Here is a 12,692-nt window from a genome sequence, read left to right on the forward strand (position 1 = left end):
TTTCCAACATTTAACTCTTTTTTTTTCTTTTAATTTTTGGTTGTGCTGGGTCTTCACTGCTGGGCACAGGTTTTCTCCACTTGAGGAGAGCAGGGACTTCTCTCTGTCACACTGCGCTGACTTCTCACTGCGGCGGCGGCCCTTGTTACAGAGCACCGGTCCAGGACACACAGGCTTCAGCAGCCGTGGCACACAGACTTAACTGCCCCATAGCACGTGAAGTCTTCCCAGACCAGGAATCAAATCTGTGTCCCCTGCACTGACAGGCGGATTCTCAACCACTGGACCGCCGGCGAAGTCCGGCCAACATGGAAGTCTTGTACTGGCTGATTGTGACACAGTTTCCATTGTGGGAACACAGGGAAGTATCAAAATTTAACTGCAGAGGTGCCCCTTATTCTCGGGGCCCAGAACAACCCCTGGTAAGCAGGGGAGGGCTCCTAGGCGTTATCCTGACCCCAGGTGAGCTGTCCATTCAGCTGCACGGCCTGGGTTTCGAGCGTCATACGTGTACGCTTTCCCCATGCTGATATGGGTGCGCAGTCACCGGTTTCACTGGGGCCTTTATGTTCCACGGGCTGCAAATACCATGTGAACCACAGACGCTGCCATTATTTTCCTTTATTTTCCTTGCACAATTAATACACATTCACCATAAAGAAAATATGAGATAAAGAGAAGCAAAAAAGCAAAGCTCAATCAACTGAACTCTCTCCAAAGAGATAATTTCTTAACACTTCGGATTCACTTCTAACCTTCTGTGTTTCCCTCGTACATTGAGAGGTCCTTTACATGTATAATCACTTACGTGTAAATATATATTTTACATGTACATGCATTTGCACACATGTTTTGTTAACCAAATAGGATTGTATTATGCATTCTCTTTTAAGCCATGTTTTAACTGACCATTTCGCACAGCTGTATGTTCCAAGGGGTAGCTGCACGGCGGCTGACCTGACCTCGCCTGGCTCTGCCACCCTGGACTCGACTCCAGGCTTCACTCTTAGAAGTCTCGCTGGCTGGGCGCCCAGCATTCAGACTCCACAGGTCAGAGGTGACCCATGAACCGCTCACCTAGGTGGCCGCAGGGCAGTGCCACTCGCGGCGTCCTGGGCTCCTGCTCCCTCCCCCGAGGTCCCCCCAGAGCTGGCCTGATGCAGCCCCTCTGGGGCAGGGCACCCACTTCCTGCCCGCACCAACACAGGGTCCCGAGGTCCGCTCCTTTAACTCTCAGCACAGAGTAGGCGTCTCTGTACGGGAACTTCAATTCCAGGGATGCCAGCCAACCTGCCCCCATCTTCTGGAACACCTTCTCTGTCTGCATGGCGATTTGTAGCTGTAGGTGGCGATTATGCACCCAGGGTCCCACCCTGGGCCTACCCTATACACGACAGACGTTCTTCTCCCATTTGCCTTTTGACTGTGCTGACAGCGGAATTTTGGCGTTGGAGACAGTGCGCATCTCCAGGTCCACAAACAAGCACTGCCCAGCTGCCAGCAAGCCACCTCCTCGAGTCTGTGCTCAGAGAGTCCCCTCGAGTCTAGAGGCTGCTGTGCCGTATTCGAGGCTCTTTACTTTGTCGTCCACCTGGGTTTCATGTTGACGCTATATGTGTATGTGTGTATATATACGTTTATTTGTTTGGCTGCACCAGATCTTATTGCAGCTTCACTGTGGCATAGGAGCTCTTAGTTGCTATGTGTGAGATCTCGTTCCCTGACCAGGGATCAAACCCCCACAGTGGGGCGCGGTGCCTTAGCCACTGGCCCACCAGGGAAGTCCCCACTTTGGTGCTTTGCGCAGGGGAGGCTCACACCTGATGCTCTAGCAAACAGCCTGGAGAAGAGCCATCCTCCCGCCTGCTCTGGGCTACCGGCTGCCTCTTGGACCCTTGCCGTGACAGGCGTGCTCTGACCACGGCCACCACACGAGACCCTGAAATACTGGCTAGGACAGCACCCACCCCCCCAAAAGCCTGCTGGTCGTGGTGCCCGCAGCCTTGCCCTCCTCTCCTGGGCCTTCTGGGCAGCAGCCCCCAGGTTTACATTTGCCCCTGCAGCTGACCCGCGACAGGGCGGAGCAGCCACCGTAGTCACCCCGACTCCCGCGTGAGAAGGCCCAGGACTGTGTCTCAGGCACAGGCTCGTGTTTGTTCTTCCAGCTGAAGTTCAGTGTCGGTGTTTTAACCTCTGTAGCAGTCAGAGGTCTCCAGAGGCACGGACGAGGGGCATGTGTGCCCCCAGGGAGGTTTATTATGAGGACTTGGCTCCTGTGATGACGGAGGCTGAGAAGTCCCATGAGCTGCTGTTTGCAGGCTGGGGACCAGTAAGCAGGTGGTGTCACCCCAAGTCCGGGGGCCTGAGGACCCGGGGACTGGAGATGGGATGACACCAACTTAACGCTGAGGCAGGTGCAGAAGGGCAAATCCCACCTTCCTCCACCTTCTGTTCTATCCAGACCCTCAGCGGATGGATGAGCCCCATCCGCCCTGGGGAGGCACCTGCCATGGGGAAGCCCACCCACCCTGGGGGGCTGGAGCCCCACCCACCCTGGGGAGGCCCTCCTGAACTGGGGGTGCACCTGTGTTACTGAGACCACCCGTTCCACTGCTGAGCTCACCAAAACCCCCTCACACACACCCAGAAACTGCTTCACCTGGGCACCTGTGGCCAGTCGGGTGGACACAAAATTACCCGTAGGTCCCTGCAGTGACCGTCTGGGGCCTGTCCATTTGTGGGGACCACTTGATGAGCCCCTCCCAAAGAAGACTTCCCCCCAGCATCGTGGTCCACACACGTAGATACGCCTTTACATATGGGAAGCAATTTTTCCATAGACCAGGAGGAGCAGGGATGGTTTCGGGACGACTCAAACACATCATGCACTTATCACGCTCTTTGTTTCTAATCTAATGTCGCCGCTGATCTGACAGGAGGCACTGGCCCGCGTCCTGGAGGTCCACAATCAAGCGCACGCTCCGAGCTTCTGCTGGAAGGCAGGGAAATGGGGTCTCTCCTCTCGGGGCCCTGTGTTCAGTCACAGACTGAGAGCTCTGTCCCTCTGGAAGAGGAAAGGAGAGATTCACGTTGTTTTAGTGTCTGCTGTTTCTGGGGATGAACAACAAACACCTCTACATCCTATAGCCTGTAACAGTCTCAGTTCTGCTGAGTTATAGCACTTTTCCCGGCTCTTCTCTCACATTTTCTCAGGATATAACCAAATTCTATTAACACTGATGGCATAACTTCTTCCTCCCTTCCTCTAAAACATGAGCTCTTATGAACGTCTTAAGGACTAATCTGACCACTTTAATGGGTTGCCACATACATGCTTTCCCACATACATGATGTTGGCCTAAACCCCCACCCTAAATGGACACCTATGTAAACAGGTTGTACTATATCCAAATCACAGAATGCTATGCATGCTCAGTTGCCCAGTCGTGTCCGACTCTTTGTGACCCCACGGATGTAGCCCAGCAGGGTCCTCCGTCCATTGGATTTTCCAGGCAAGAATACTGGAGTGGATTGCCATTCCCTTCTCCAGGGGATCTTCCCAACCCAGGGATCAAACTCAGGTCTCCTGCATTGCATCTATAACCATCTGTCCCAACGGTTAGATAGCATCACAGACTCAATGAACATGAGTTATGAGCAAACTCTGGGAGATGGTGAAGGATAGGGAAGCCTGGCAGGCTGCAGTTCACGGGGTCGCAAAGAGTCAGACACGACTGAGTGACTGAAAAACAACAACTCAGGAGATGGATGCTGGGCGCCACCCTGGCCACGGAGCTCAGCCAGGGTGTACATCTTGTGTCTGAATCTCTACCCCTATGTTGAATACCAATGGCTGGAGGGCCAGGGCTGCCCTCGAGCTGAGTCCATCGTCCCTGTGGCTCTTGGGCCAGGTAAGGGCCGTCCCACCTGCCTGGAGCGCCTCAGACAGGCCTCCCCTTCAGGGTTCCCAGCACCACAGCCCTGAGGGGTGAGGGCGCATCTCCCTGGCCATCCTGTCCTCTGCCCAGCCCGCTGTCATTTCTCGTCTTATCCCAGTGATGGTGCCTCTGCCCCACCACAACCTCCACCCACAGGCCTGGATGGGACACAGGTCACGTCAAGGGGGCTCTGCGGGGAGCTTGGGCCGGCCAGGGTCTTGTTCCCCCTCCGTGAGCGGCTTCCCAGCACCGCCCAGGGGAGAGGAGATGCCGCCAAGCTGCGGATTGGAGCGGGAGGGAGCCATCCAGCTGAGCAGGTGCCTGGGTCCTGCAGGAGGCGCTGGCTGCTCACCTGACCGGCTGGAGCCCCTCCAAAGACCACTAGGCCGAGGAGCACGCCCGCCTCCTCCGAGTCTGCGCTCCCGGGTTTGCGGCGCTCTGGGCGCAAGAAGACGCGCCGCGGGGTCCGCACCCAGAGGGGAGCTTCTTGCCGGCAGGGGCCGCGAGGCCTCCCACGCCTGGGGCGATTCATTTTAAGTCAGAGTGAACTGACGGATGAGTTTCCAAGAGCCAGCGGCCCAGAGGGCCCCATAGAAAAGCGAAAGCCGGGGCTGGCCGGCGCAGGGCCCCCCAGCGGGTGGGATCGCACCAAGGCGGTTGCCAGCTGCTACGTGGTCCTGTCTTCCTGCATCGGGGCTTCCAGCCTGTGGGCGTCCTAGCACGCCCTTTGGAAAGCCGAGGCCTTAAGGCATTTGAGAACCTTGGCAGGCAGGTGGCGCACTGTCAGAGTCTCAGCACAGGGGTTCAGGGTGCCCTCCTGGGACCTCAGTGCTCTGGACAACCGCGTCCTCCAGCTGCCTCCTGAGCAATGCCACCCCAGTCGTCCAGAGAGGTTCCTCTTTAGCCAAGTTCCTGTTTTACAGAAACAGCCATCCGAAAGGAGAGTGGCGCTCCCAACATTAGTGTGTGTGTCAGGGGCGGGGAGTGTGAGGCTGCGCCACCCCGAGGGGCGTCCTCCCAGCCTTTGGGGCACTCACCCTACGGCACACAGTCTAGTCATTTTCGGATACAGGGAATGATGATGCATGGGACGGGTTCTGATGAGGAAGTGACTCTGACCCCAAAGTGAGATGTCCACTTCTCTGCAACACCACCACCACCATTTTGGTGTCCATATGGTCCCACCATTTATAAACAGAAAATGTAAACAGAGCCACAGATAGAGGGCACACAGCACCCTTCTAGTCTCCCTCCCCACCTCGCAGGAGGAGTTAAGCGTTTCCCTGTCATGGTTATCAGGGCAGCTCCGGACCAGACTGTGTGAGCCCACACCCTGGCTCCTCCCACCAGGGACTGCATAACTGCCTGTACCTCAGTGTCCCCATCTGTAAAATGGGGATGGGACAGAGCTGTTTGGTCCACGAAGAGCTCACAGTGGTGCTCGGTGCAGACGCAGGGCACGGCTGGTATTGAGCCCCCTCATCTATGGTTTAGTCACCCCAAATTTCCTCACTCGACCCCCAGGTACAGTCCTCTCCTGGGTGAGACGTCAGTGCACACAGACACGACGTGTCAGGTGGCCCCTTCATCTCAGGCCACTGCACCTCTCACTGCCTGGCACCACCACAGGCTGAACACTGAGGTCAGCGGGCCCCTGTCCTCACAGGGGGCTGCGGCACAGTCTCTGGACGTCCCCTCCCCCACCTCGGAGGTATGAGACCCGCGGGCACTCTCTGCCTGGCAGGAGCCACAATGTAAGACAATACCCAGTCAGCTGGCCGGGGACAGCCAGCCCCGCGTGGCTCTCAGCTGCACCCCACCAAAGGCGCAGGAACATGTGGGGAACACAGGTTCTCTTGTTCTCTCTGAAGTGCCACCCCGGCTTTAAGCAGCCACAGCTGTTTGCAGCTCCAGAGAGGGAGTCAGAGCTGGAGGCGAGCTCTTACAAAGTGGGGGAGCCAGCGTGGGGCCCGCTGCAGGAGAAAAGAGCTGACAGGGGCGCTGGAGGGTAAACCCCAAGGGCGAGTCGGTTTGCTGGGGCTGGGCTTGTTTCAGCAGACAACGAGACACAGACAGGAGCAGGGAGGAAAGCAGCTGTGCATACTGTGACTACAAAGAAGCAGAAGAGATGCCAGAACAGCTTTTCCTAAATCTCAGCAGCAGGATCTGGTGACTGACCAGAACCGCAGCCAAGAGGAGGGGGGAGGGGACCCCTCCTTGGGCCCCCAAAACGAGATGCTCTTTTCGAGGACCTTTCCTGACCTCCGCTGCCCCGTTGGCCCAGTGGGCAGCTCTGGTCACTGCCTCCTTGTCTGGGTCCCTGAGTTCACTGGGAGCCCCACACCAAGGGCCGCCTCTGCTCCGACATTTGTTCTCCAGTGTCATCTGTAAAAACCGCAGAAAGGGCACTGCTGGATAATAAGGAGGGTGAGGCAGAAAGAGGACACTCCAGAGGGGATTTGTGGAGGAGCACATCGAGCCCCTGGGCGCCCCAGTGCTCCCGCGGGCAGCAGCTCGGGGTGGGGGAGGGCGATGCGGCTGGCCCCCGCAACCCCGGTGTTCCGGGTCCACGTCCCGCCCAGGCGATCCGCGGGGGCAGTCAGGGCGGGGGTGGGCGCGAGGGGACGCCGGGGGCACAAGGCGGGTTCGCGGGGTGGGCGAGCCTCCGGAGGACTCCAGGGGGCCTGGCGGGTGGTCCACGCAGTCGGGGCCGAGGACACGGGGCACGGCAGGGAAAGGGGGGTCGTCAGGGGACGCGGGGAGAGCGTGGGAGCGGGCAGACTCAGGGATGCGTAGCTCTGGGGGTCGGGGACTCGCGGAGGCCGGGCCGGGGGCTGTGGGGCTCAGGGTCGCGGGCGGATCCTGGGGTCTCTCCAGCCCCTCCCTGCCGCTCCCGGGGGGCGGGGCGCGGCGCTCTGGGCGGGGCCTGTGCGCAGGCGCGGGGGCGCGCTCCCGCGGGCCGCGGGCAGGGGGTGGGCGCCTTCTGGGTCGCCGGCGGGAGGGGGCGCGCGAACCTCACTTCCGGTGAGCCCTCCGCGCGCCGTGATTGGGCACGAGTCGGCGAGAGCGCGCGCGCCCAGCCAATGGGCGGCGGCGGCGCGGCCGGGGGCGGGCGCGCGCGGCGGGCGCGCGCGCGGGGCGGGGCGGGGCGGGGCGGCCGCAGCCTGGTCGCCGCCCGCGGGCCTGTCCGACGCCCGCCCGGCCGGCCCCACCGCCCGGCAGCCATGTGACCGCGCCGCCGCCCTCCGCGCGCCCGGCCCGCCCGCCCGCCCGCCGCGCGTCCGCGGCCCGGCCGCAGCCCAGGCCGCCGAGGGAGCGGCGGGGGCCGGCGCCATGGCCGAGCGGGGCCGCCTTGGCCTGGCCGGCGCGCCCGCCGCGCTCAACACGCCGGTGCCCATGAACCTGTTCGCCACCTGGGAGGTGGACGGCTCCAGCCCCAGCTGCGTGCCCAGGTACGCCGCCCGCCCGCCGCTTTGTTCCCGCGCGCACCTGCCGGCCCCTGGGACCGGCCCCCGGGGACCTCGCGCCCGGGCCCCCGCCCGGGCCTGCACCCTCGCCCGGCCTCCCGGGACCTGCACACCGGGCCCGCCCAGCGGGCCGTGCACCGGGACCGTACACCCTGGGGTCCCCGCTTGGGACCGACCACCCTGGGACTCCCACCGGCGGCCTGCCCCGGGGGCCGTCCGCTCCGGGATCCCCACCCCGGGCCGTGGCCTTGGCGCCCCACGTCGGGCGCGCGCTTTCTTTGCGCGCGAACCCGGACGCGTGGATGGTCCCTGAGGTCTCGGTCCAGTGCAGCCGAGGAAGCGGCGCCGGCTTTCTCAGGCCCCGCGCGGTCCCCCGGGCTCTCGCGGGCGCTCACCTGGCTCGCGCACGTCCGGCATCCTTGCACCTGCCTACCCGTGCGGTGCCGGTGGAGTTGACTTAGGGTGTGGTGTCTCCTCTCTCCACCGGGTACCATAGATTTCCTTTTGCGTCCGGCCACACTGTCACGCCTGAGTGGCCTGGGAGTCACTCTCGGGGTGCGCAGTGTCCAGAGGACACGCATATCTCGAACCACAGCTGTACTGCTTCGTCCTTCGTCCTTCTGAGGGTCTGGCCCTACCCCTCTATCCTGCTGGCCGGAGTGTCCGCCCTTTCTCTGTTTGCTCTGTGCTTTGTAATTTGGGGACTTTCCTGGACATAAACACTGCTCCTTGCATCATGCCATCGCCAGAGACGCTGCCCTCTTTACTTGGTGGGGAAGCGTCCTGTCCCCAGCAGTACAGCTGGAGGAGGCTCACCCACGGGGCAGCGCTGTGGCCAGCCCCTGCTTCTCCTGCCAGCTGGAAGCTCTGTGGGTTTTTTCCCAATCAGTGGTCCTTCCTGAGGAAGCTCCCAGGCTGACGGGGAGAGAGACAAGAGTCATGCCAGGGCCTGGTTCTGCAGTGGACACCAGGCCACGAGGGCTGCGGGCGGGCAGCCAGGAAGAGCTCTCCCTGGGGAGACCTTCCAGCAGGACTGGAGGACGTGGCCGTGTGTGTGGAGGGGTGCGCTCTGCCGCGGTGCCTTCAACAGGTGTGCAGGGCAGGTGCTGGGCACGCAGAGGTGCCGGGGTGCCCTCCAAGCGCGGGGCCCGCAGCTCAGGGTGTGGCTGTGCCCAGTGGAAGACTGGGTGCTTCCCGGCCTCTGTGGGCCTCTGGGAGGGTGGGGTGTTCACAGGACGTCTGCCTGCTTGCCTCCTCTCTGGGAGGTCTCACCTGCCCAGGCCTGGTCTCCACCCTCCTCTCTCCCATCTTGGCTCTGGGCCCAGTGTCGGGTCATGCTGGACCCCTCCCCCCCACAGTGCTGCTTCTCTCTGCTGTCACCGTCAGCACCCCCCCACCAGACCTCTTGCTCTCCCTGGGGGCACAGATGCCCCCCTCCTGGCATGTACATACACCCTTCCTCCCCCCAGAGCTAGGAGTGCAGCCTGCCTTTCCTGCACCTTTCAGCAGCCTCCTGGGGCTCTGAAAAGACCACTGAGGTTTTAACCAGAGTGAGGAGGGGGAGGCGGCGGGGGTCTGGGGCATGGAGCTGGTCTAGGACGCCCACCCTGCTGTGTGTGTGGGGGGAGGGGCGGGATAGGGGGTGGGGCTAGGCAGCGCCAGGGGTCGGGGTTCCACAGCTCTGCGGGGGCTGGGGGGGCAGGGCAGGCAGGGTTGTTCTGTGGGCGTGGGGCCCAGCGGCCGTAGGGTGGGCAGGCACAGAGCACCCCTGCCCGTCCCAGCGCAGCCCTCCCCACGGGTACTGCTGGCCCCACTGCCCTCCGGAGCCGGCAGGCTGTCCACCCTGCCTGTTTGGAGACTGGGCGCAGAGGCGCTGCTCTGACCGTGTGCTCGGCGCGTGCCCGGTTCTAACCGCTGGAGCTGCCGGCTGTGGGTGCTTGCTGGTCCCGATGAGACAGCGGTGCGTCTTCGCTCTGTCTGGGCACTGTGGCTGGCCCCCGGTTTGGACTAGTGATGCGCCCACCCTGGGCCTTCTCGCACTGGCAGTAGCGTTTGGGGGGGGGGGGCGTGTGCTTGGTGTTACTACCAGGAGGCTTCCCGGAGCGGCTGTGCCAGCTCACCCCCACTGGCGTCCCCGCTGCTCTGCATTCTTGCCAGCACTGCCTGACTTTTAATCACTGCCAATCTGGTGGGTGTGAAATGGTATTGTGGTTTTAATTTGAATTTCTCTGATTACTGATGTAGGCCACTTGTACTTCCCCGTCAGCGAAATTCTTGTTCATTTCTCTTGCCAGTTTTTTCCTCCTGCTTTATCCCCCGACTTGAGCCTCAGTGGGTTTTTAAGGGCTAGTAATTCCTTTTCAGCGCTGTGTTGAAAGCACCCTCTTCTCTGCAAGGCCATGCTGCCACCCAACAAGGTGCGCCTGGTGTTGGCCTTGGTCTAGTCCTGTGGTCTGTCCTCCCCAGGGCTGTTGGGAGAGCTCTCTGCTCTCCCTGGGAGCTGGTGCTTGGTTTCCTGGATTTCCTTGGGGGCACAGACCACACCCCCTGCAGTGACCTTCAGCCCTGGTGTCCCGCTGCCCCTGCCCCTGCGGGGATTCCCTGAGCAGCCTCCTGCCGCACCCCCCACCCACCCCTCCACCCGCTTCAGTGGGGTCTCGGGCATTTTGAACCCTTGTACTCATCCCCTAATTTTCTGTCCCGTTGAGGTTTGTGAGTTGACGTCACAGGGTCAGATCTCTGCAAGCTTACTGAGTGCTCACGTTCCTGTGCACCCTCCTGTCGGCCTCCTCTGCCTGGCTCACCCTCCGGAAGGGGCTGCAGCTGGAGTGTAAGCTTTGGCGTCTGCGTGCTGGGTCCGCTGCAGCCCACGGCAGGGCGAGTGCCGATTGCCCGGGCCGTGGCCGCCCTGTGGGCCACGTGCCCCAGGCGTCGCCCGCCTGCCATTCTGTGCGGGTCCTGTGTTAGCCCGTCTTTTCACCTTCAGCCACTTTGGAGGCTGCACTGGGTTTCTCTGTGGGGGCGCGCCGGGCGCTTGTAGTGTGCGGGCGCTGGGTGTGATCAAACACGCAGAGCCGGATGTCATCCTGCTCCTTTCCCTGCTGATGTGGCTCTTCCAGCATTAAACCTGCCTCTCCCTCTTGGAAACATAGCGGTGTGCCAGCGTGCTGGTGCCCTGGTCCCCTTCCCGCAGGCAGGCAGATGGCATCAGACTTTGCTCAGGACTTCGCATCTCTGCCTGGGGTGTGTAATCTGCTCATCCGCTGCCCTTATCCGATTTTGATGCCAAGACACCTGCAAAGTGAGCTGCCCCACGCGTGTCTGTGCGAAGCAGGAGTTGTTTGTTCCCTGAACGTCCAGGCGATGGTGAGATTGCCGGTCAGGGGACCTGACTCCAGGTTCCTTTGGGCCAGGGGTAACTCCTGACTTGACCGCTTTAATGGTTGTAGGACCCCCATCCCTGCCTTTCAGTTAGCTTTAGAAATACATTTTTCTGTGAATTTGTCCATTTTTTCCTGATTTTCAACTTGATTGGCAAAAAGTTGTCCCTAATGTTCTTTTTCTAAAAAAGTGCCTGCAGGACTTGTAGAGCTGTCCCCTGTGATCCCTCCCATTGACCGAGTGGGTGGGCGTCCACGCGCTGATCCATCTCACCAAGGGTCCATCAGGTTCCTTTTTAATGAACATTCACATCTTCCTTCCTGTTTACGCTCTTTGTTTTCGTTTCGTGTCCGTGTTCTCATCTCTTAGGATGGATACGCAGCTCCTCCTTTTCCCTCCTTTCCTTCTGTGCTCAGTTTTCTAATCACTCGTGTTTTCATTTGCCTTTGGCCTCGCTGGGCCCTCGTTGCCGTGGGGGCTTCCCTGGTTGGGGTGTGCGGGGCTCCTCTGCACCACGGCGCGCGGGCCCCTCTCTGCAGTGGCCTCTTCTGGCGCCCAGTGCGGGCTTCGTCGCTGAGGTGCTCAGGCTTAGTTGGCCCGCAGCAGGTGACATCCTCCCAGACCAGAGATCAAACCTGTGTCCCCTGCATTGGTAGGTGGATTCTTAACCACATAACCAGGGAAGTCCCTTTTGTAAGATTTTAAAGCTGCAAAATAAGTAATGTTTTGACTGCATTTCACAAGCTTTTATGTGTAGAGTTGTTGAGTTTAAAATCTTCAAAAAATGTTCCGTTTTTCCTTCTTTAACGTGGTGGGATGGATATCTCAGAGTTTCTTCACATCCAGACTTCTCTTATTTTTCCATTGGTGAGTTCATTTCTTCTCCTTTGATTGTTTCTAACTTACTTGTGTTGTGGTCACAGAGGGTGGTCGGTGTGACACCAGGTCCTCAGAATGTTAGGACTTCCTCTGGGGCTCCGTTTGAAGCCAGCGTCCATGCATGCTCTGCTCGTCCTGAAAAGGGCCTTGTGTTTGGCACTTGGTGGTGCCACGTCTGATGCCTGTCCCTGTGGGTCACGCTTGGCTTATAGTGTCTTCAGGTGTTTTACCTTTCTTGTCTACTTGGAAAGCACAGAAGAGTCTCCGAGCCTGGAGGGTTGTCTGTTTCCCCCGGAGCTCTGTCTTTAGATCACACGGCTGCGGAATCACAGGCCCCGAGTGGTCAGGGCTGACCGGCACCCAGTGGGGCTTTTCCTCCAGACAGACTTGGTGACAGTGTAGCGCTCCGCTGTCTGTTGGAAACACCTGCCTGCTATATCTTTCCCCACCTTGTTGCTTTAAACTTTCCTGTGTCCTCACAGGTTGGCTGTGTGTTTTTTATTTGGCACCATCTAGATTTCGCTTTCATTTAATCTGACAGTCTTTATTTTTTAACCAGGACGTTCAGTCCCTTGTTATTTGTCTAAGTTACTGATAGTTGGGTTCGTGTCTGCCACTTTATTTTTGTCCTCATCATCCGTTTATTTTCTAAGTTTCGCTTTTTCATTGTGCCTTACTGTGCATGGGTTTTCCCTTCTTCCATTTCTTACTAGTTTGAAACTCGTCACTATTCCTAGTCCTTACGTGGTTACCGTGTAAATTGCACGCTTGCTGTTGTGGTTTGGACTTAACCGTACATTCTTTTCCTGAACAACAGGGACCTCAGACCACGTGAGTCCGACCTGTCCCTCCACGTCTGCGTGCTTTCGTGTGAGCATTTTAACGTCTTTTTAAGCCCGTATGAGATTATTGTTATTACTTTCTATTGTTAATAGTTGATTAATCTCAAAACTCACCACTTTTTTATTCTTTTTGCATCTCAGAAGTGTGAAGTGAAAGTCGCTCAGTTGTGTGTGACTCTTTGCAA

General features: G+C 59.4%; 1 protein-coding gene and 1 long non-coding RNA gene across 8 annotated transcripts in view; one reads left to right on the forward strand and one right to left on the reverse strand.

Moving 5' to 3' along the window:
• Positions 1–606: 606 nt before the first annotated feature.
• On the reverse strand, positions 607–8,303 carry LOC139178302 (uncharacterized). The gene is made up of 2 exons (XR_011562756.1): positions 7,801–8,303; positions 607–3,064 (listed from the first exon to the last, which is right to left on the reverse strand). It is a non-coding gene; the product is annotated as an uncharacterized lncRNA (long non-coding RNA).
• The window catches only part of PACS2 (phosphofurin acidic cluster sorting protein 2), a 64,787-nt gene continuing 59,200 nt past the window's right edge, over positions 7,106–12,692 (forward strand). For 3 of the 7 annotated variants that reach the window (XM_070775898.1, XM_070775899.1, XM_070775900.1), the window contains exon 1: positions 7,110–7,390. In XM_070775898.1, the coding sequence (XP_070631999.1) occupies positions 7,272–7,390 (119 nt within the window). In that variant the 5' untranslated portion in view covers positions 7,110–7,271. Of the gene's footprint in view, positions 7,391–12,692 lie in introns of all 7 variants that reach the window. The other 4 variants (XM_070775897.1, XM_070775902.1, XR_011562753.1 and 1 more) reach the window with 3 other exon arrangements.

Source organism: Bos indicus, chromosome 21 (assembly GCF_029378745.1).
Source record: "Bos indicus isolate NIAB-ARS_2022 breed Sahiwal x Tharparkar chromosome 21, NIAB-ARS_B.indTharparkar_mat_pri_1.0, whole genome shotgun sequence".
NCBI classification, from domain to species: Eukaryota; Metazoa; Chordata; class Mammalia; order Artiodactyla; family Bovidae; genus Bos; species Bos indicus.